We start from the raw sequence: 21,118 nt of genomic DNA on the forward strand, positions 1-21,118 counted from the left end.
GTAAATTAAAATAACAATGAGATACTAATATAAACTCACTAGAATGGCTGAAATGTTTTAAAAATAACAATGTCAAGTATAGATGATATAGAGCAAAGGAAACTCTTATAATTCTAGTGGGAATGCAAAATTGTACATCCAGATTAAAAAACAGTTTGGCAGTTTCTTACAAAAACATGCATTTACCATATGATTCAGGCATTCCACACCTAGGTATTAAACCAAGATGAATATAAATATATATTTATGCTCAAACCTAACACGAATATTCATAGATGTTTTACTAATAATTTATTAATAATCATCCAAATTGAAAACAACCTTGATTTTCTTCAACCATGGAATGCAGATCCAAACTATGCTACCTCCCTACAAAAGATACTAGTCAACAATAACAACAAACATGCATGAATCTCAAGTGCATTCTGTTAAGAGAAAAAAGTTAGATTCAAAAGATTACATATTGTTTAAATCCAGTCATAGAACATGCTGAAATATAGCTCTTCCTTAAAGAGGTATTCCAATTAATAAATTTAAAAAGAGATGAATAGAATAATCACCATTAGAATATAATAGTGATAATAGGCAAGATCTATTATGAATGATAAAATTAGTGGGTTAAATTTGAGGAGAAACAGGATACTTGCATAGTCTCCCCCAAAATATATAATAAATACAAAGGGAAATAGTAACTTTATAATGAAGCTATCTAGCAGATAACACCTTAACCCAGTGGCCCATGTTAATATTCCCAGGAATAAGGCGTGTGGACATCAGCTTCCCCCTGATATGATGCGATGCATAGGGCACACACTTTTTGTGATATTCCTGCCCAAAATGCATAACCACAAATCAAATCACGAAAAGACAACAGAAACACCTCCAAAGAAGGACATTACACAAAATAACTGACTAGTATTCTTGAAAAGTGTCAAGGTCAGGAAAGACTGAAGAATTTTCACAGATTGGAAGATACTAAGGAGATGTGATAACTAAATGCAATCCAAGACAGGATTATGGAACAGAAAAAGACATAAGTGGAAAAGTTTATAAAATCTGAATGAAAGTCAGTAGCTTAGTATGTAAATAGTACCACACTGATATTTTGTTCTTGGCTTTGATAGTAGTCCTGTGCTTATGTAAAATACTAACATTAAGGGAGAGTGAGTGAAATTTATATGGGAACTATATTGTTGTCACTGTTTTTTCTGTGTCTGAAATTATATCAAAAGGAAAATTTAAGAAAAAGCACAGTAACATATTCTAACAACAACAAAGTAGCATTAAAATATTAATCATGGGCCCTAGGGGTGTGCAGGAGGCACCAATCCATCTTTCCCTCTAACACTGATGTCTCTCTTTCTCTTCCTCTCCCTTCCTCTCTCTTGAAATGTCAATAAAAGTATTAAAAATATTAATCATGGAGTAAATAAGGAGATTGCTATATTCCACTCATTAATTTTATGGATTTGTTTTAGACATTAGATATCATATACACAAGGGTGAGGAGGCATACTCATTTTCAGTGACTAAGACTTCTGTTTTTATCCAATCCTGAGTAAGACCATCAGGAACCTGGATTGAAGTTCCTGAGTGACTGCCTTACCCTGCAGCCTGGCAGGATGGTTCTCATTCTGAGTGCATAGAGGAAGATTCATGACTATAAGATTATCTATTGCTCTTCTCAAATTCCAAGCCATCAAACTCTTTACCAGAACAAACTGCCTCATGAATGATTTGGAAGAAATTTTTTATTTTGAAAATAAGTAATATTTCACCCTCTAGATGGCTCTATTCAGTTCTATATAGAGGTATTAAAAGGCAACATCATGTGTGTATAAAATTGTATTTATATTCCCCTTTCTTTCCTAGTTTTTACAATTTACAGTGTTATCTTCACACTGAGCAACTTGTTACTAGAATTTTTTAACCTGCTACTCATTACACTCTACCCAGTAATTACCAGGCCCGTTTAGGGAAGGGAGAGGACCACAGGAAGAAGACAGTAAAAAGTAGATCTAAGGAGGTGATTAGAGTGAATGACCTTGAGAAACCCAGATACGTAAACACTGAAGGGACAAGAATAAATTCCTCCTGACTGCAGAAGTGTGTTCCCTCTTGTACAGAGAAGCACCTCTGGCAGGAGGAAAATAAGCTGGTGATCCCAATTAGCCCGTGTTACTTGAACAGGAGTGCGATCCACAGGGCCACCGACCATGGCATCTTGTTACTGTTTGTTAGTCACGCATATGATCTTGCCTCTGATATCACTGTAAAAGGGAAAGTTGGTCAGTCCAGAGACAGCTAGGCCTTCTAGGTACTAACAGCCTTTGCATTTCATAATTATCTATGTACTCATTTCGGGTCAGTCTGGTATATTTTCTTCCAGCTCCTCAAGGATTTAGAATAGGAAGAGACACAGGAGAGAAATCAGAGTAAGTTTTAAGACACTTTTGTCATTTAGTATGAATGTAATCAAGAATTCAAGAGAATGGTGAAGAATAAAACCAGAGGAGGCACTGCAGGGACCTAACTCATGAGGGCAGACTTGTAGCTTTCTTATCCACTGCCAAATACCTAGTGCATAGAAGGTGCCTGGCACAGAGTAGTTAGAGACATAATAAGTATTACTTGAATTAATGAATAACTTACAAAATGCTAAGCATTGGAATTTAAGTAAGAAATCAACACAATCCAATTTACTTTTTTTTTTTTGGACCCATCAGTCTGATGGCAACCACGAGCTGTCCCCTCCTAATTGCTTCAAAAAACAGATGCTTCTCAGGTCATTTTATGCTATTGACCTCTCATTCTCAAAAACCTGCTCTTCCTCTTTCTGGTTGTGCCTTCTGTCCCCTCAACCTTCTGGGTAATCCCACCCTCCCTATGTCTTCAACTGCCCATCAGTTCTCATCCACTGAGTACTCCGTAACTTGTGCCTGCAGCCCAGATACCCACCCAGGCTCCAAAGCTTCTTGAAGTCTTCAAATGTCCCATACGTGTCCAACTTAACCATGTCTAATTCAGAATTCATTATTTCCCCTCCAAATTTTTTATTTCTCCAGAATTTCTTCTCCATTTCCCTACTACATAAGTTATGTAAATCAGAAACTTGAAAGTCATCCGAACCATCCCCATATATACATTTACTTAATTACTTGTTGTTTTTCACTTGGACAACTACACTAGCTTCCTTATTGTTTTTTTCCTGCCTTTAGTTTGTTTCTTTCAACATGTACTCTGTCCTGTTATTACTTTCCTTCAGCTGTTTTGGATGCTTTCCTAACATGCCAGCTTTCTCAGCACAGGGATTAGAACGTGTCCTCCGCCTGGAACACTCTCCCACCAAACCTCGGCTCTGCCTGCTCCTCTACTTTACTTAGGTCTGTTTCCTTTACACCTTAGATGATGATACAGGGGTGGAAAAAGTAGGTTTACAGTTGCAATACTAATGAATAATACAGTAATTGAAAAGCAATAAAACAAGAATAAAGTCTGTACTTTGCGTACTCACACTGTAAACCTACTTTTGCCCACCTGTATTTAGATTTCTTTTTTTCCTCTGCTAGGTAGAAGCTGTCTTTTTCACTACTTAATTACAAGTGACTAGAACAGTGGGCACCCAATAAATATTCGCTGAATGAATACATGAATAAATTAATGAAAAACTGTATCCAAAATAGCACATGCCACACCACACTGGGAAATACTGGCCTAGTTACTTACGTTCCCAGTGGACTGGCTGCAACAAATGAGCTTCTTGAGAGCACTGAGGCCTTTTCTGAACCCCCAGGTTGTAATCAGCAATAGTATTAATACCTGGTGGTGCTCAGTAATGGTTACTTGGAAAACAAAACAAAACAAAACAAAACAAAACAAAACAAAATAAAACTCTTAACCTCTCTTAGGTATCAGGGCAGCTGAATTCCAGAACAAAACCACCATCTAATTTCTTTCATTAGAATCAGTTTTGCAGAATACTTTACCTCCTACAATGTCTATTCTGTATATCCAAACACTGATATTGCTGAAAATAAAATTGTATCTGTTTCTACTTTACAGACTGTTAGAACAAAAACTTGATTGGAGACACTTTTCATTTCTTCCTGAACCTCTCCATCTTATTCGTGGATCACTGCTACGAACCTGAAGTTAAATTGGAGGTGGGATGATAAGTTATCACTGGCCCAAATTTTCCTCACTAACATCTTGATTCTCTACTTTTCGCAAAGGAATGAGATACAAAAATATTAGAGCTGGATTTGATCTCTATTGTTTTCTAGTCCAATCTGCACTTTCAACCCTTTGTGCAGAGGAAAAAAATTGAGGCCTAAGGATGCTGAGTGACTTGTCCAAGTCCTTGTGGCTAGCAGCAGAATATTGCAACCAGGTGGAGAGGCAGGTGTCACGTTGGTGGGGTGTGTATTAAAAAATAGAGCACAATTTTGGGACCAGAGAGGCAATTCCTGTGCATTTAATGTACAATGTATTTAACTAGCTTAAATCAACCCCCTGACTTTGATTCCATGTGGCATCAAAAATGTCTGGAAGGGACCCACTAAGTTTTGGAACATTTGAAAAGGGTTTGAGCAAGCCCAGCACTTTGTTATACTTTCTATATCTTCCACAGAGTCTTTAGGAATGTTCTATGATGAAATGATGTTAGGTTTCAGAATTCGTTTGCTATCCTGATTGGCTTCTATTTGAGTGAGTGTATCTAAACTTAGAGATGACCTACTCAGTGGGGATATAGGCACTTCATTACCTCTCCTTTTGGTTCTTCCATCATCATTTCAAACCGCATGACCTAGTCTTCTGGAGTGTGCTGTCGGAACTGTATTTCTTCATAATGTAACCACAATTCTTATATTTTTATAGAAGGTTAGCACTTTCTCTTTTGGCTATGTAGTTCATGAGACTGGTATATACATTATCTGTTACAAATTGCTACTAACCATGCTACTAATGGCTATAAGTCTATTCTCAAACCGATGGTTTCTATTTGTTCTTGGAGAAAAAGTATGTGCTAAGCATAAAGTTTAGCTCGATTAATCTCTTTTTATATCAGTTGTATCTTAACAGGTTAATGAGATTGAGATGTATATCAAATAAATAGGTTTAGCTTTTATTGGATACACTTTTTATATAATACAGTTTTTAATCATTTAACTTTCAGATTTAAAATAAAAGTAGTTATATGCACAAATATGAAAGAGTAAAAGTGTTCTTAAGAACTTTGTAATATGTGTCTCTCAGAGATAAAACCTACACAATAAGATAAAAAGTATGCATATTAAAACTTACATAAAAGGACCTGATGAAGTTTTGATCCATAATTTTGCATTAGTTTCAACTGAGAGTCAGTGCAGTGTACTCATTTCTCAGAACCCCAGGATACTCTACTAATATGACCGTATAAACCTGTATTACATGTTTGTCTTTGTCAGTATTATCTTCTATGCAGTATGGTAGTCCTTAGGGAGCATTAATTGAGAGTTATCTCTTAGCTACTTACGGGCAAGCTTGGAATAATTACCATGTATTTATGGGAATGAGGCATTCCTTTATTTATTGCCTTTCTTCTGAAAATCCTACAGCACTGGAGTCAAGAAGATAACAGTACAAATTGCCCACTTACCTCTGCAGGATTATTCCTTTTGCTCCCTCCACCACCCATCCCAGAAGCACCACAGCACCCTTATATGGTACTCACTCTTGCAAATTAAAACTGTAATGGTTATTGCCATTCAAAGCGTATTGAATCTATCCTTTCTCAATTTTCCTTTATTTTCTTTTCATATCCCCTTCACCTTTCTCTCTTTTTCTTGAAAAGGAACAAGGACCTTGACTTTGAGATCATATAAATTTGACTGTGGTGAGGTCACTGGTCCCGTTTTTTAGACAAGAGTGTTAGAGATGTAATCACTGTGTTGGTGTTTGGATGTTTATGTGAAATAAACTGAGTATTTCAAACGGGAAGACAAGTGCCACAGACTATCTTATTAAACCCATTCAGTTGATTTAGAATAAATAATTGCTACTACTTCATAGAGATAATAAATCTTTTTCCTTTTCATAAACTTTCATGTTTTTATAACATGTAAATAAAACACAGAAATGAATATATGAAAAAGTCATATAATGTGATTTATCATGAAGTAAATTTCTGATACTTTTCAGTCTTTGAATTTATTGCTGGACACTTAGTTCCAGATATTTCATGCATAAATACACATAAGAGAAATTCAGCATCATACTTAAAATTGTTATTTTAAATGCTTTGAAAAGATTCATAACCCAACTTTAAATTTATCTTTCTCCTTCCAGAGAGATATAAAACAAAAGGAATAACTTGAAATACTCATGCTAAATTAATAACAAGGAAGTCAGAAACTATAAAAGAAATGATTAATGTGTTATTTCTTCCCTTTTAGATTATAATCTTTGCAAAATATTGTGGCATAGCTAAGTCATTCCAAATTTTGCATTTTAGAGGTATTTTACTCACCTAAACATTTTTCTTATTTTAAAAAGTAACATATTTAAAAAGTAACATCAGATTGTCATTTATTTAATGTTATTTAATCCAGATAAAATAATTAAAGTGTCAAACTATGACTTATTCACTGTGATGTAGCAAAAACAAACAAATAATAAGCAAAAAACCCATGGGTTTTAGAGTCCGTCAGACCTGAGTTTGAACACCAGTCACAGTACTTACTATGAGTTAGAGGTCCTTATGAAGGTTAATTAAACTGTCTGAGATTCAGTGGATGTTGATACTCAGAAGAGCTGCTATGAGAATGAAATGGCAGAATGCATGTGTCAAGTGCCCGGCGCAGAGTACTAGTAATGGCTTCCAAGTAATGTGGCTTACTGTGAGCCGCATTCTGTGCTGAACTGAACGCTTTGTGTATTTTCACATGTCATCCTTACAGCACTCCTATGGAGTGCAAGTTACTTTGGCCCTGTTTTATAGATATGGAAGTAAAGGATAGAGGTGTTACATAATTTACCTTAACCTGCACAAGTTAAGTGGTGAGAGCAGCATTCTAACTGGGGGCCATCTGTTTGGTTAGCTATGGTTGTGTAATAAACTACTCAAAACTCTGTGGCTTAAAACTACAACTATTTTATTATCTCTCATGATTTTATGGGTTGGCTGAACTGAGTGGGGTGATTCTTTGTTCCACAGGATGTGAACTGCAACTGCAGCATCTGGTGGTAGTGGTAGGGGGAGGGTGCAGTGTCTGAGATGGTTCATCACAAGGCTGGCATTCACTGCTGGTTGTTGGGAGCTCAGATAGAACTGCCAACTGGACAGCCTCAGACTCCTCCTCTTTGCAGTCCAGCTTGTATCCTCACCATATGGATTGACTTTGCTTAGCACTGCACACTGGGTTATGGGGAGAAATTCTGAAAGAGGACAAGCTCCAACGTGCAAACATGTATGATGCCCTCAGATGTACCACATGTGAATGTCTCATTGGCCAAGGCTAGTCATATGGGCAAGCCCGAAATCGTGTGAGAGAGCACAACACAAGGGCATGAACTATCATGTCTGTCAGTAATCTTCCGCTCCCCTGGGGCAGGAAGTTGGCCAATGCCTTGTCACAAGAACCTGAGTTTTAGACATATAGTCAATTATATGTTTAGCAAATTTTTACACTTTTCTGCTTCCAAATATAACATAAAATTTAAATTTTATATAAATGATTTTCAAAGAAATTTGAGGTTTATGAAAGAAAAATACCACCCAACGATTTAAATTGTTTTTATGTGTTTTTAAAATGTCATTCTGTATTGGGTTTTACATGTTATAATTCATCCATGAATAAAATAGGGAGAAATATAGTTAGGCTTTGTGCCATATAATTCAAATGAAAGTGAATATATAGCAATCTATTTCTTAGAAATATGATTAATTGTGAATTTTAAAGAACCTTCTTTTTCAAAGGAATGACTTTCATCCCACTATTTTTATTAAAAACAATTTTTATTTCAGAAATTGTAACTCTATCTTCATTTTACATAAATTAAAACAATTCAGTCCTAATACACAGAACTTTGTGTTTAAAAGTTTTACTTCACATAAAACATTCATATTTGTACATGCAATTTATTTCCAATACTAAAATTCAGGCAGCTTTACAAACAGTGGATAGCTTACAGAAATCAGAAATTATATATATATCTATATATCTATCTATATATCTATCTATCTATATATATATCTATCTATCTATCTATCTATCTATCTATCTATATATATATATATCACTATATATATCACTTTACTCTTGATTCATTATTTCAAATTAAATTCGCAAATTATTTATAGGTAATAAATATCATTTAAAGCTGTTTGGTGACCAGTGCAAACTCTGATAATACCATTGTCTAATATCAAGACGCTGAAGGTGATATCAGAAGAAGTTATCTGAACTAAATTATCCCCTTACTAGCTGTAGGATTACCATTAAGTTTTTTTTTTTTTTTTTAATAAAAGGAACTTAGATAAATATATAAAAGAAGTAATGAAGGAAATCAGTACTTACTTTTTGTTACAACACCTTCTAGTCGGATGATATTTGGGTGGTCAAACTGACCCATGATACTAGCTTCTCTTAAAAAATCTCTTCTTTGCCGATCCATGTGGCCACCTTTCAAAGTTTTGATGGCAACTGGGATCTCCCTTTTCCCTGGTGTCTTCAAACGCCCACTACAGACTTCTCCAAATTCTCCTTAAAATACGAACAAATGTAGTTATTTGTTTAAACAGAACACTTATATTCCAGAAGAACTGAGTTGTCATGCAGTACCAACTTTTTGTTTTTTAATGTAATGACTCTCAAGTATGTCGTTTTCACGTTTCTTTCTTAAAAATAAAACTTGTGATGACAATATGCCTGGTCAGCATCATAATGAACAGCAGAATGCATTTTCATATATTGTACCCAAGGAACTACCATTGATAGACATCCCCGATCTTCTGAGATGTTATGAATAGCCCAATGGGTGATGCTAATGCAATTCTATGGAAAAGCAATCACTGCATAACGTTTCCTGTTGTTAATACTGATATATGGGTCAAATGTCTGTTCTATGCGGGGAATTCATCAGGCATTCGTAGTTGAATTGATCCCATAGGCCATATGCCTGGGCTTCACTGCCATTAGAAATCAATGTGAGGGTAAATTTGTACGTGAACATATTGAAAAGACCATACTAAACTCAACTATAATAAGTAATTACATAGGGTAAATTATAAGTCACATATTTGGAATACAAATACAATAATTTCAGCAATGACTCTATTGGATAGATTAAATAATAGCCAACTACTTATCATGAATTTACACTATATATATATATATATATATATCTCCAGTGCTAGGGTGCTGTGAATTTCAAAGAAATATAAGACTTAGTTTTCTGTTCTCAGGAGTTTATAATCTAGTAGGAGACTCTGGTAAACATAAATGAAACAACTTAAGAACATAAGAACCAATCCCTGAAAATGCTGTATTAAATAAGAATGGTGAGAGCTGGAAGACTTCTCAGAAGAGGTGGAAGTTTTGCTGGACCTTGAGTGATGGGCATGATTTAGATATTCAAGAAAAGCAGCAACATTGCAGAAGGGGTTTATAAAGAGAGTGAGGGAAGTGAAGACAAAGATTCAAAGATCAGAAGTAGTGAAAAGACTGATGTGGACATAAGCCAGTAAAGACACAAGGCTGCTTAGAAGAGTTACTGAGGAAAAGAAGGTCAGAGGCTTTCTTAGTGCAATCCAACAAATTCAATACAGCTTGAAATTCAAGACTTAATTTATCTAGGGCCAATTACCTGCATTTACTTAAGAGCATGATGCGTGATCCCCAATTTATTCCTATATAAAGTGAAGATAATAAAACCTTCCATAATCCTAGGTTCCATAAACCTTCCCTATAGGGATATTAGAAAGATCAAAAGTGATAAAATATGTGAAAGTGCTTATCAACTGTAAAGTGCTATACATGTGCTTTCTGCTATACATGTCTTTGGAAGGCTGAAAGGAATGAGTATTAAAATATCTTCCGTTGCTTTATTCGCTGGCAGGTCTGGCAATAGTCTGATGCAATATAAGCTGAAGTGTAGAGAATCAAATTAAATGTTTGCAGTAGTATAGATTTTAATTATCCAAATTTTCATTGGAACATTTCATTGTAGTCAACTAAATATTGACCATACATGAAAATTAACTAAAACTAATTAGATGTTCATATTATGGTCACAGGAAAAGAAACCATAATGTTTCAGTTTTGTTTTTTTTTTAAATCTTCACCTGAGGATATTTTTTATTGATTTTAGAGGGAGAGGAAAAGAGAGAGAGAGAGAGAGAGAGAGCGCAGAAAGAGGAGAGAGGGAGAGAGGGAGGGAGGAAGAGGAGAAGAGGAGAAGAGGAGAGAGAGAGAGAGAGAGAGAGAGAGAGAGAGAGAGAGAGAGAGATCATCTGCCTCCGCCTCCTGTACGTGCCTGGACCCAGAATCAAACCTGCAATCTTTTTGTTGTATGGGATTATTCTCAACCAACTGAGCCACCCAGCTGGTCTTTCAGTTTTATTTGTAATAATGTTTTCAATTTTTAAAACATTTTCTCCTGGACATAAAAAATGGCAATTGATAGGGATTTTCAACATTTTTCTATAAAGGTTCTGAACCTTGAGAGAAAAGAAATGTGCATATATTGAAGTTAATATAAAATACATCCAGTCTGCTAAGATACTTGAAATTCCTTCTCAGATCACTCTGATTTGTTGTAATAAGAATCTAGAACAAAACAAATATTTTTTCTTCTCTCTTTTTTTTTTATATTGCCTTAATAAATCTGTTAGTACATATAAAGATTCAGCAGTATTTTAAACTCTTCACCTGCCAGAACCCCACAATCCAATTGATTTTCTGTTAACATTTCATAGTGATTCAAATAAATTGTTAAGTATAGTGAAATAAATGGAGAACTCTGTTGGTCTTTTATCGAGACAGGCAGAGTGGTAATTTTCTTTGGTTTTCTGTTGTCTGAAATTCATGTATCTTATAACATCAGGCAGGTGTTTTCTTTATGTCAGGCTTTTCATGATCAAGCTGTTATCACACTTATTTCAGTGACACTAAATCTGGTTGCCCTAATTAAAGATCTGAGACTTCTCATGCATTCTTAAGGCAAAGTTCAAAAAATTCAGTCACAGAATATATTAAAACCTCTATCTGTGGTAGGCCTGGAAGTATCAGACATATCAGGCAGAGAGGAAAAAATATTTTAGATTAAATGTATATTTTCAGATGGTGCCAAAGACTAATCCATATGATTGCCCTGTAGCAAGAGAGGAGGCCCTGTACATAACCATAAGATAAATAATTCCCCAATAAGATTTGTTAACATTTATACCAGAGTGTCCCCCCAAAATGTACACATGCTTTAACAGCTGATAGCTCAATTGATGTTTCTTTCCTTTCAGATTTAACCCTTTTGGAATTTATAATTATTGAAAGTGTGTATATACTTTTTGTGAATATATATATATATATACACTGCTTAGTTAATCATTAACTCACTGACCATAGAAATGTGCTGTTAAGTGCTTTTTTTTTCTTTCTAATACCTTGTCACCATCATTATTAACAAAGGTATAGAACTTACATAACGCTTATCATGAGAAAGGTCTAAAAATGAAATATGTATTTTAATCTCAACAACAAACCTTTCAAGTGGGTACCATTATTATCCTCACATTACAGATGAGGAAACTGAGGCACATGAACTAAATAACTTGTCCACGTTGGCATAACTAGAGTGATGGAGTTGTAACTTGAACCCCGACAGTTTGGCTCCAGAGTTCTTGCTTATAACACTATTCTTTGCTGTCTGAGATGTTTATCATTGTTATTTTTTATTTTTATTTTTATTTTTTTTAATCCTCACCCGAGGATATTTTTCCATTTTTTTGTACAGATAGAGTGGGAGGGAGAGAGAGAGAGAGAGAGAAACATCGACGTGAAGGGACACATCGAGTGGTTGCCACCCGCACGACCAACCAAGGCCGGGGACAAACTGCAACCGAAGTACGTGCCCTTAGCGGGAACCGAACCCGGGTCTCTCCGGACCGCAGGCCAACGCTCTAACCGCTGAGCCAAACTGGCCAGGGCTGTTTATCATTGTTATTATTTTCTTGTTTTAGTATGCTAAATTTCCAATTGGTAACAATGGTGGCTTTAAACCAACTAATGTGTAGCGTTCAAACACATCAACTGGACATGCATAGGTGGATGGAATGATAAAACTATATACTAGAAATCTTTCACTATAGAATAAAAATGGAGACCTAGCTCAAATATGTTGTATATTAGATGGTCTGGGGAAAAAAATCACTACAGTCTACCTAGTTTCAAGCAAGCAAAGAAAATTGCATCTAGGATAATAGATCTTCTGCCACTGACAGCCCATTCCCTGGCCAACAACACTGTCTATTTCCCTGGATGGTGGTTAAAACTTTCTGAACAAGCAATTTTGTTGTATAATATGTAGAGTCATGTCAAATTATCAACTAGTTTTGGATTTTCCACATAAAGCTTATATAATCGAACTGAAAGTGTGGGAGGAGGGTGGAGGCAGTGGGGGATAATTGTCTTGGAGAACCATATCATGATCCCCTGGAGGCTTTCCACAATTTCACTACCTATGTTCCAAGACTCTGGTTTCCCACCACCTCCATCCCCCTGAGAGTCACTGAAGCAGAGAGTCTCCCTTTTGATGTTTTTTTCAAACACGCCTCCCAGGTGTGATGAGGTATTTCCTTTCCTCACACTTGCTGCCTCCCTCCTATGGGAATGCCGGCCACAAGTTTCCTCCTTCCTCCCTTGTCTTTGCCTTCCTTAGTCCTTCTCTATGTGGATGGCTTCTTACTAGCAGTGAAGGCTAAGATTTGAGGTCCCTCCTTCAGAAGACTTTCTCTGGTCAACCCATCTGATTTAGTCTCTTACAACCATCATGTCCACCCAAATAAGAAAGTACAAAATAGCAGCTCTACAGTCAGAAGCTGGCCTTGCTCTCCTATCAGACATTAGACCAACCGTGGTAAGCTTACTCTGAGACCATGATAAAATGAGACAGGGCAAGGCCAATGCATAATTTTCCTAAGCGCAAAGGCAAGGTTACAGTACCCCAAATAATAAGCATCCCCTCCTCTGCTGACTAAAATGAGTGACTGCTACTTCCTCACCAATTATAACCTCATCCGTGTTTGAGTGTCCCCTTTCTCCAGATATGATAGTTAAGATGCTGTGGCATGGGCCTGGAGAGGGGGGAGCATGAAGGAGGTGGGTCAGTGGGGGAATAAATCGGGGACATCTGTAATAACTTTCAATACAATAAAAGCTGTCCGGTGTGAATGAATCAAAATCATGCCTATTTTTTGTCAGATCAGCAAAAAATATATATATTTTGGTGTGCTGCAGAATTTTAATAATTAATTTATGTGTGCCATGGGATGAGAAATGTTGAAAATCGCTGACCTAAGTCATGAGTGCATGGGCCTTGACTTTCTCTGTTTTATGTTGTATCCACAGTGCCTAATACATAAAAACAACTCTTTAATATCTATTGCATGAATGAGAGAAAAAACCCAACTCTAGACCCAAAATTGGGATTCCTGCAAGTAGAGGTATAGGTTGGAAATTGTCCAATATGCTAACTTTATTTTTTATTTGCACAGTCTCATTCAATTTCCTTTCATTATGTACATTTAAGAGATGCTTTAATATCTTCTTTATTTAGTTTTTAAAAAAACTTAACTATGCATAATCTACTTTCCTTCCTGAGTGTAAAGGCAACAAGAAAAATATTTTTAAGTTTCATGTAAAGAAAAAGTTTAAAAACAAGAGACATAGAGGAAAAACTGAGACTTTAAGTTCTAGAGGGATATATTTGTCTCTTGAGGTCTTAAGGTAAATTCCATTATTATTAATGTTATCAGGAGGGTCACCCACCCAAATTTCATTCAAGGATGAAATATCAGAATCCTTATGACTAATTCTGTCTGATTTCTTCCTGATAGATAGCATACATTCTACAAATCAAAGAGAACAACTTTTTTTTTTTTTTTAAGAGAATTTACAATTTCTCATCTTTTGAAATGATATTTAAATGCTTCTGATTCAACTTCACAGAAAGGTTCAACATGATGCAAGATTTCTCATGTTTAACAAGCTTCTCAATAGGAGGATTAGGCTAAGACCTGAAAGAGGACAGTTTCTTAGAGGTTAGGGCTTCTGTTTCTGGCTTCATCAGGTTTTATTCTGTGGCATTAGGGGAAGTCACATTTCTTTCCCAGCTTTAGTATCATTGTGGGTGGGTTAAATACCTACCACCCATCTATTTCTTCAGAGATAAAGACTAATGTATAAATATTTGCAAATCCTTTTGAGTCTTAGAAAATAAAAGTTTCATGTAACTCAGTGTATTTAAAAATACACTGATACCACCGAGGATGTGTTAAATATGTAATTTATCCTTCATTTCTAGGTTGTTAAAGTCTAGGCTAGGGAGCAGGATTTCTTTAAGACCCGAGAATGATTTTTTTTTTTTTTAACATCCTTATCAATAGATGGATAAGGATTTCTTCAGTGAGTTAAGTAACATATTTTTCATTTTTTCCCCATACCACATTCCAAACATTAAATAGTCTCTATTTTGGGGCAAATTTTTACTCTCTTTTGCTAAAACATGTTCCCAAATACAGCAACACTGTCTTCAAGGAGGTTAAAATTTTCCCTACTTCTTATATCATAAAGTCTAGTACATTACTTACCGAATACCCTTATTTGTAATAAGTTGACTTTTCAAACTCACCGGTACTTCTACCCTTAGAACACTTTTAAAATTCAGTGTATCAGCCTCGACCAGATGGCCTCTCATGCCACCTGCTTTCTTGCCTCAAGGCAAACTGAACGAGGTCCTCTTTAGACTAAAAAATATTTGCATTTCAAAATTCTGCTTGATGCTCTGTCAAAATTGATTCTCTTCTCTGCCATCAAAAGTCACATTAGAAATAAAATCTAATTAAAAAATCTCTCTGACCCAGAGAAACTTACTCAATGTCTTTGCATCTCAGTTTCCTTGACTATGAAATGAAATTATCAGTTTTTCAGAGTTACAGGAAGAAAAGTACCTAGTCCTGCTTCTAACAGCTCCTGTTATTGTTACAAGAACTTCCACTTGCTCTTCGGCCAACACCTTTCACCGCACCTCCCCCTCTGCTCCCCACAAATGACTCCTGGGACCAGTCCAACCATTTGCCAGTCTCTCCTCCTACAATCAGGCTGTTGAACATTCTGTCCTGGGTAGTAGTGCTACTAGAAATGTATGGTTCTTTCCTCTGCTATATTCTCCTTCCAGTATACATACAATCTTGGGGTAATGTCTTTCACTACCACCAACTACTTAACTGTCTTAAGGCTGTTAAGTTCCAAATCTACACTTGTAGTTCAAACTTCTCTCTTGAACTCCAGATTTATCACCATCTTCTCTATTAGTTGGCTTGGGCTTCTGTAAAAAAATTACCATTGACTAGGTGGCTTAAACAATAAAAATTTAATTTCTCACAGTTCTGAAGGCTGGGTAGTCCAAGATCAAAGTGTCAGCTGATTCATTCAGCTCCTGGTGAGAGCCCTCTTCTTGGCTTGCAGACAGCCACCTTCTTACCATGTCCATGCATAGCCTTTCTGTGGTGAGGCCATGGAAAGAGGGAGAAAGGTCTCTCTTCCTCATCATATAAAGCCACCCATCCTATAAGTTTAGGACCCTACCCTTATGACCCCACTTAACCTTAAATTAAAACCTAAAGGCCCTATTTTCAAACAGTCACATTGGGGGTTAAGGTTGTAATGTGAATTTGGTGGGGAGGAGCACAATTCAGTTCATTGCATCTCTTTTTATTTTTAAATCTTCACCCAAGGATATTTTTTTCATTTATCTTCAGATAGAGTGGGAGAGAGAGAGAGAAATGAGAAAGATACATTGATTGGCTACCTCCTTCATGACCCCGACCAGGACCAGGGACCAATCTGCAACTAAGGCATATGCCCTTGACAGGAACCAAACCTGAGACTCTTTGGTCCGTGGGCCAACGCTCCAACCCCTGAGCCAAACCAGCCATGCAGTTCCTCACATTTCTTAAAACCCACTCTTCCATCTCCATTTCTTAATTTATTTAGTAGCTTTGGTTGGTTGAATATTGACTCACCAACGATGTCCACATTCTAATGCACAAAATCTGTGACCATGTCATCTTATATAGGTACATCTTGGAGATATTGCAGGTTCAGTTCCAAACTACTGTAATAAAGCGAGCATCACAATAAAGCAAGCTGTAATCTTTTTGCTGGTGGTGGATCTTGCCTTCAGTTTGTAAAACACATAACACCTGTGAAGTGCAATAAAGTGAGGTATGCTTGTATAGAAGATGTATTGGGTTAATGATCTTGACATGGGAGTGCCCTGGATGATCCAGGTGGGCCCAAAGAAATCACAAGGGTTCTTATAAAAGGGGTTGAGAAGGCACTGGAATGATGGAAACAGAGGTAGGAGAGAAAGAGGCAGAGGGAGGGGAGGGTTGCGGGAGGGGAGAGAGATTTGACAATGCCATGCTGCTGACTGTGAATATGGAAAAGGGAACATGAGCCAAGGAATGCAGGCGGCATTTAGAAGCTGGACAATTCAAAACAAACAGAATCTTCCCTGAAGTGCTCAGAATGAATCAGTACTGTCCACACACTGACTTTAACCCACTGAGACTGATTTTTTACTTCTGACTTCCAGAACTGTAAAACTATTAATTTGTTGTATGTGTGTTTGTGTTTGAGCCGTTAATTTGTGAAGGTACACAATGGCTCTTAACACAGGGCTTGGGACAGAGTGAGTTCTCAAACATTAGTTTTTAGGCTGTGTGATATTCTCCTTTTAAGCATAATTTCTTATTACTCTCCAATGTGCCCCTTTTACATTGTTCTATTAATAGCACTTCTCTTATTAGTTGAGAGTTTCTGTTCATTTATCTCTCCTACTACATTGTGAAAGTTTTGAGCACAGGGATTTCATCTTAGTTTTAATCCCCAGTGTCTATCATAGTGAACACCGTGGGTAACTAATGTTTACTGAATGCATGACTGGGCAGAATTCCTCATGATAGACAGCTTTCATCAGTATTTAACTCTCTATGTGAAAATATCCAGTAAACATTTCAAAGTGCTATTTGAGAGGGCAACCATGGGAGAATATCACTTACCCAGTATGTGTGAATTCCTACAGTAGCACATATAAAACATTTTGGAATTCAGTCAGGCAATAAAAATGATCAGTATTTGAAGTGAAGGGCTTGTGTTTAGACAAGCATGACTAAGAGAAACTTAGTGGACTGTCACCATAGTGGTCAAAATATTTTTAAAAATGAAAGAGGAAGCATCTTTCCAAAAATACATAGATAATTCTTTTGATGAAAAAAAAAGTATCTTGAATTACTATTTAAAATGATATTATGCAAGTCTTTAATAGCAATAACTACTTTGCATAACTTTAATATACTAAAGGTTTATAAATAAAACCATGATATTAGATCATTTTATCTTAAAGGAAATATGCATAGAAATTCACTAACACTTCTTTAAATTAAATCATAATTTAGAATTGTAGACATTTTAATTTGATTTTATATAGTCTCAAGGAATAATAACAGGCAGATGTTCTAATAAAATAAACATTAAAAAGTTTGCTTTCATGTTAAAGTGCTATTTCCATTAATGTAAACATTTTAGGTAAACTTTTATTCAGTTAATTTTGTCTTTCAGAAGACATTCATCATATTTTATCTTTTTAAAAATGTATGCTTTATTATTTTATTTATCCAAAAAATATTATTTTTCACTGAGTCCTAGATTGCAATATAAAACATTATTACATGTACGCCCAGGAAGAAAATACTGCTGCCAATTAAACTGCGAATGCTCTCAATTATAAAAAGTAACCTAAATTCAGTGATATAAAATTAGAAAACTTACTAGAGCAAATCTTGAAATAAAAGAAAAAATTACTCATACACTGAATAACTGGAATATAATCTCATTTGGTATATAGCTTTGTAATCTATTTTCTAAGCATAAAGTTTATATTTTTTATTCATAAAGTTGTTGTAATCATACCATATAGTATTTTTCTGTTATGTACGTAAGACCCTTTTATATTCACTATTAAGAGATATGCAGTTTCCATATTATTATATATGACATAATATATTTGAAGAAATCCCTTTTTAAAATTTTTATTTATTTATTTTAAATGTTTTCCATTGATTTTTAGAGGGAGATGAAGGGAAGGAAAGAGAGAGAGAGAGAGAGAGAGAGAGAGAGAGAGAGAGAGAGAGACATTGATCAGCTACTTCCTGTGTGCAGCCTGCAACCCTAGCATGTACCCTGACCAGGAATCCAACCTTCAATCTCTTGGTGCACGGGATCACACTCAACCAACTGAGCCACACTAGCCAGCACTAATTAATTTCTTTTTAAAGAGCTTTAAAATCAATCCCATTTTTTTCTATTATTTTTAAAATAAGCCTTTACCATCAAATGTGATATGAATTCTTAGTACAAGTATTTTAGAGCAACATTTTTGCAACTTAAACTTTGGTATAATTTTACTCCATTGTACTAGCTGAACAATAAGCATTACAATATTCTCATCGAAACAAAGCTAAAAGAAGTGATCTAACAATTTTTGTCAATGACACCTAACCCCTCCCCTCCGAAACCTCAAAATTTGGAACTGAAATTTTTCTTGTGGAAAAATGTTTTAATTAAATTATTATATGAGTTATGTAATGAATACAGGACAATTTAAGTGCTTAGTCCTCCTGAGTTTTTTTTTTAATTAATTAATTTTTTTATTGATTAATTTTTGTTACAGATGTTTCTCCTTTTTTCCCCCCACTGATTCCCCCCTCCCCCTCCCTCCCTGCCCCTTCCCCAGATTGTTGTCCATGTCCACTGTTCATGCATACATGCGTATAAGTTCTGTGGTTCATCCCTCCCCCACCTCCCCACTTTTTAGGGGATTGTCAGTCTGTACCCCGCTTCCGCGTCTCTGGGACTACCCCATTCCTCAGACTGTTATGTTCATTATATTCCACAAATCAGTGAGATCATATGATACTCGTCTTTCTCTGTTTGGCTTGTTTCACTTAGGATGATACTTTCAAGGTCCCTCCATGTAGTCTCAAAGGATAAGAGATCTTTCTTTCTTACCACTGCGTAGTACTCCATTGTGTATATGTACCACAGCTTTTTGATCCATTCGTCTACTGATGGACACTTGGGCTGTTTCCAGATCTTAGCTATTGTAAATAGTGCTGCTACAAAGATGGGGGTACATATATTCTTTCTGATTGGTGTTTTATGCTTCTTAGGGTATATTCCTAGAAGTGGGATCACTGGGTCAAATGGAAGATCAATTTTTAATTTTTTGAGGTGACACCATATTGTTTTCCATAGTGGCTGCACCAGTCTGCATTCCCACCAGCAGTGCAGTAGAGTCCCCTTTTCTCCACACCCTCGCCAACACTTGTTGTTTGATGATTTGTTGATGGCAGCCATTCTGACAGGTGTGAGGTGATACCTCATTGTTGATTTGATTTGCATCTCTCTGATGATTAGTGATGATGAGCATTTCTTCATATGTTTCTTAGCCATTTGTATGTCCTGTTTGGAGAGGTGTCTATTTAGTTCCTCTGCCCATTTTTTAATTGGATTCTTTGTCTTCCTTTTGTGGAGTTGTATGAGCACTCTATATGTATTGGAAATTAACCCCTTATCTGATATATCATTGGCAATTATGCTGTCCCATACAGTGGGTAGCCTTTCCATTTTGATGATTGTATCTTTCACTGTGCAGAAGCTTTTGAGTTTGATGTAACCCCATGTGTTCATTTTCTCCTTTGTTTCTATTGCCTTAGGTGATGTGACAGTAAAAATTCTGCTGCGTATGATGTCTGAAATTTTGTTGCCCACAGTCTCCTCTAGGATTTTTATGGATTCATGAGTTACATTTAAGTCTTTTATCCATTTTGAGTTTATTCTGGTCTAGGGTGTAAGTTGATGGTCTAGTTTCATTTTTCGGCAAGTAGCTGTCCAATTTTCCCAGCACCATTTATTAAAGAGGCTGTCCTTACTACACTGTATGCTTTTGCCACCTATGTCAAATATTAATTGAGCATATTGCCTTGGGTCCATTTCTGGGTTCTCTATTCTGTTCCACTGGTCTATATACCTGTTCTTGTGCCAGTACCAGGCTGTTTTGATTACAGTGGCTTTGTAGTATATCCTGAAATCTGGTATTGTGATCCCTCCAACTTTGTTCTTCCTTTTCAAGATGGCTGTGGCTATTCGAGGCCTTTTTTGGTTCCATATGAACTTTTGAAGTAATTGTTCTAATTCTGTGAAGTATGCCGTTGGTATTTTGATGGGGATTGCGTTGAATCTATATAATGCTTTGGGTAATATGGACATTTTAATGATGTTAATTCTCCCAATCCATGAACAGGGTATGTGCTTCCACTTTTTTATATCTTACTCTATTTCTTTTTTCAATGACCTGTAGTTTTCTGCAAATAGGTCCTTTATTTCTTTGGTTAAGTTTATTCCTAGGTGTCTTAATTTTTTTGCCGCAATGGTAAATGGGATTGTTTGCTTAGTTTCTCTTTCTGTGAGTTCATCATTGGTGTATAAGAATGCCATCGATTTCTTGACGTTAATTTTGTATCCTGTTACTTTGCCAAATTCATTTATTAAGTCTAGTAAACTTTTGGTGGAGTCTTTGGGGTCTTCTATGTACAGTATCATGTCATCTGCAAATAATGACAGTTTCACTTCCTCCTTTCCAATTTGGATCCCTTTTATTTTTTCTTCCTGTCTGATTGCAGTGGCTAAGACTTCCAGTACTATGTTAAATAAGAGTGGCGAAAGTGGGCATCCTTGCCTTGTTCCTGTTCTTAAGGGAAATGCTTTTAGTTTTTGCCCATTGAGTATGATGTTGGCTG

At 36.0% G+C, this 21,118-nt stretch overlaps 1 protein-coding gene across 1 annotated transcript in view; it reads right to left on the reverse strand.

The window, feature by feature from the left end:
- EPHA6 (EPH receptor A6) overlaps window positions 1-21,118 on the reverse strand; it is a 1,023,649-nt gene that overhangs the window by 241,427 nt on the left and 761,104 nt on the right. Inside the window, exon 11 of the mRNA XM_036242820.1 lies at window positions 8,559-8,744. Within this exon, the coding sequence (XP_036098713.1) occupies window positions 8,559-8,744 (186 nt within the window). The remainder of the gene's footprint in view (window positions 1-8,558; window positions 8,745-21,118) is intronic.

This window comes from Molossus molossus, unplaced genomic scaffold (assembly GCF_014108415.1).
Source record: "Molossus molossus isolate mMolMol1 unplaced genomic scaffold, mMolMol1.p scaffold_m16_p_5, whole genome shotgun sequence".
Lineage (NCBI taxonomy): Eukaryota > Metazoa > Chordata > Mammalia > Chiroptera > Molossidae > Molossus > Molossus molossus.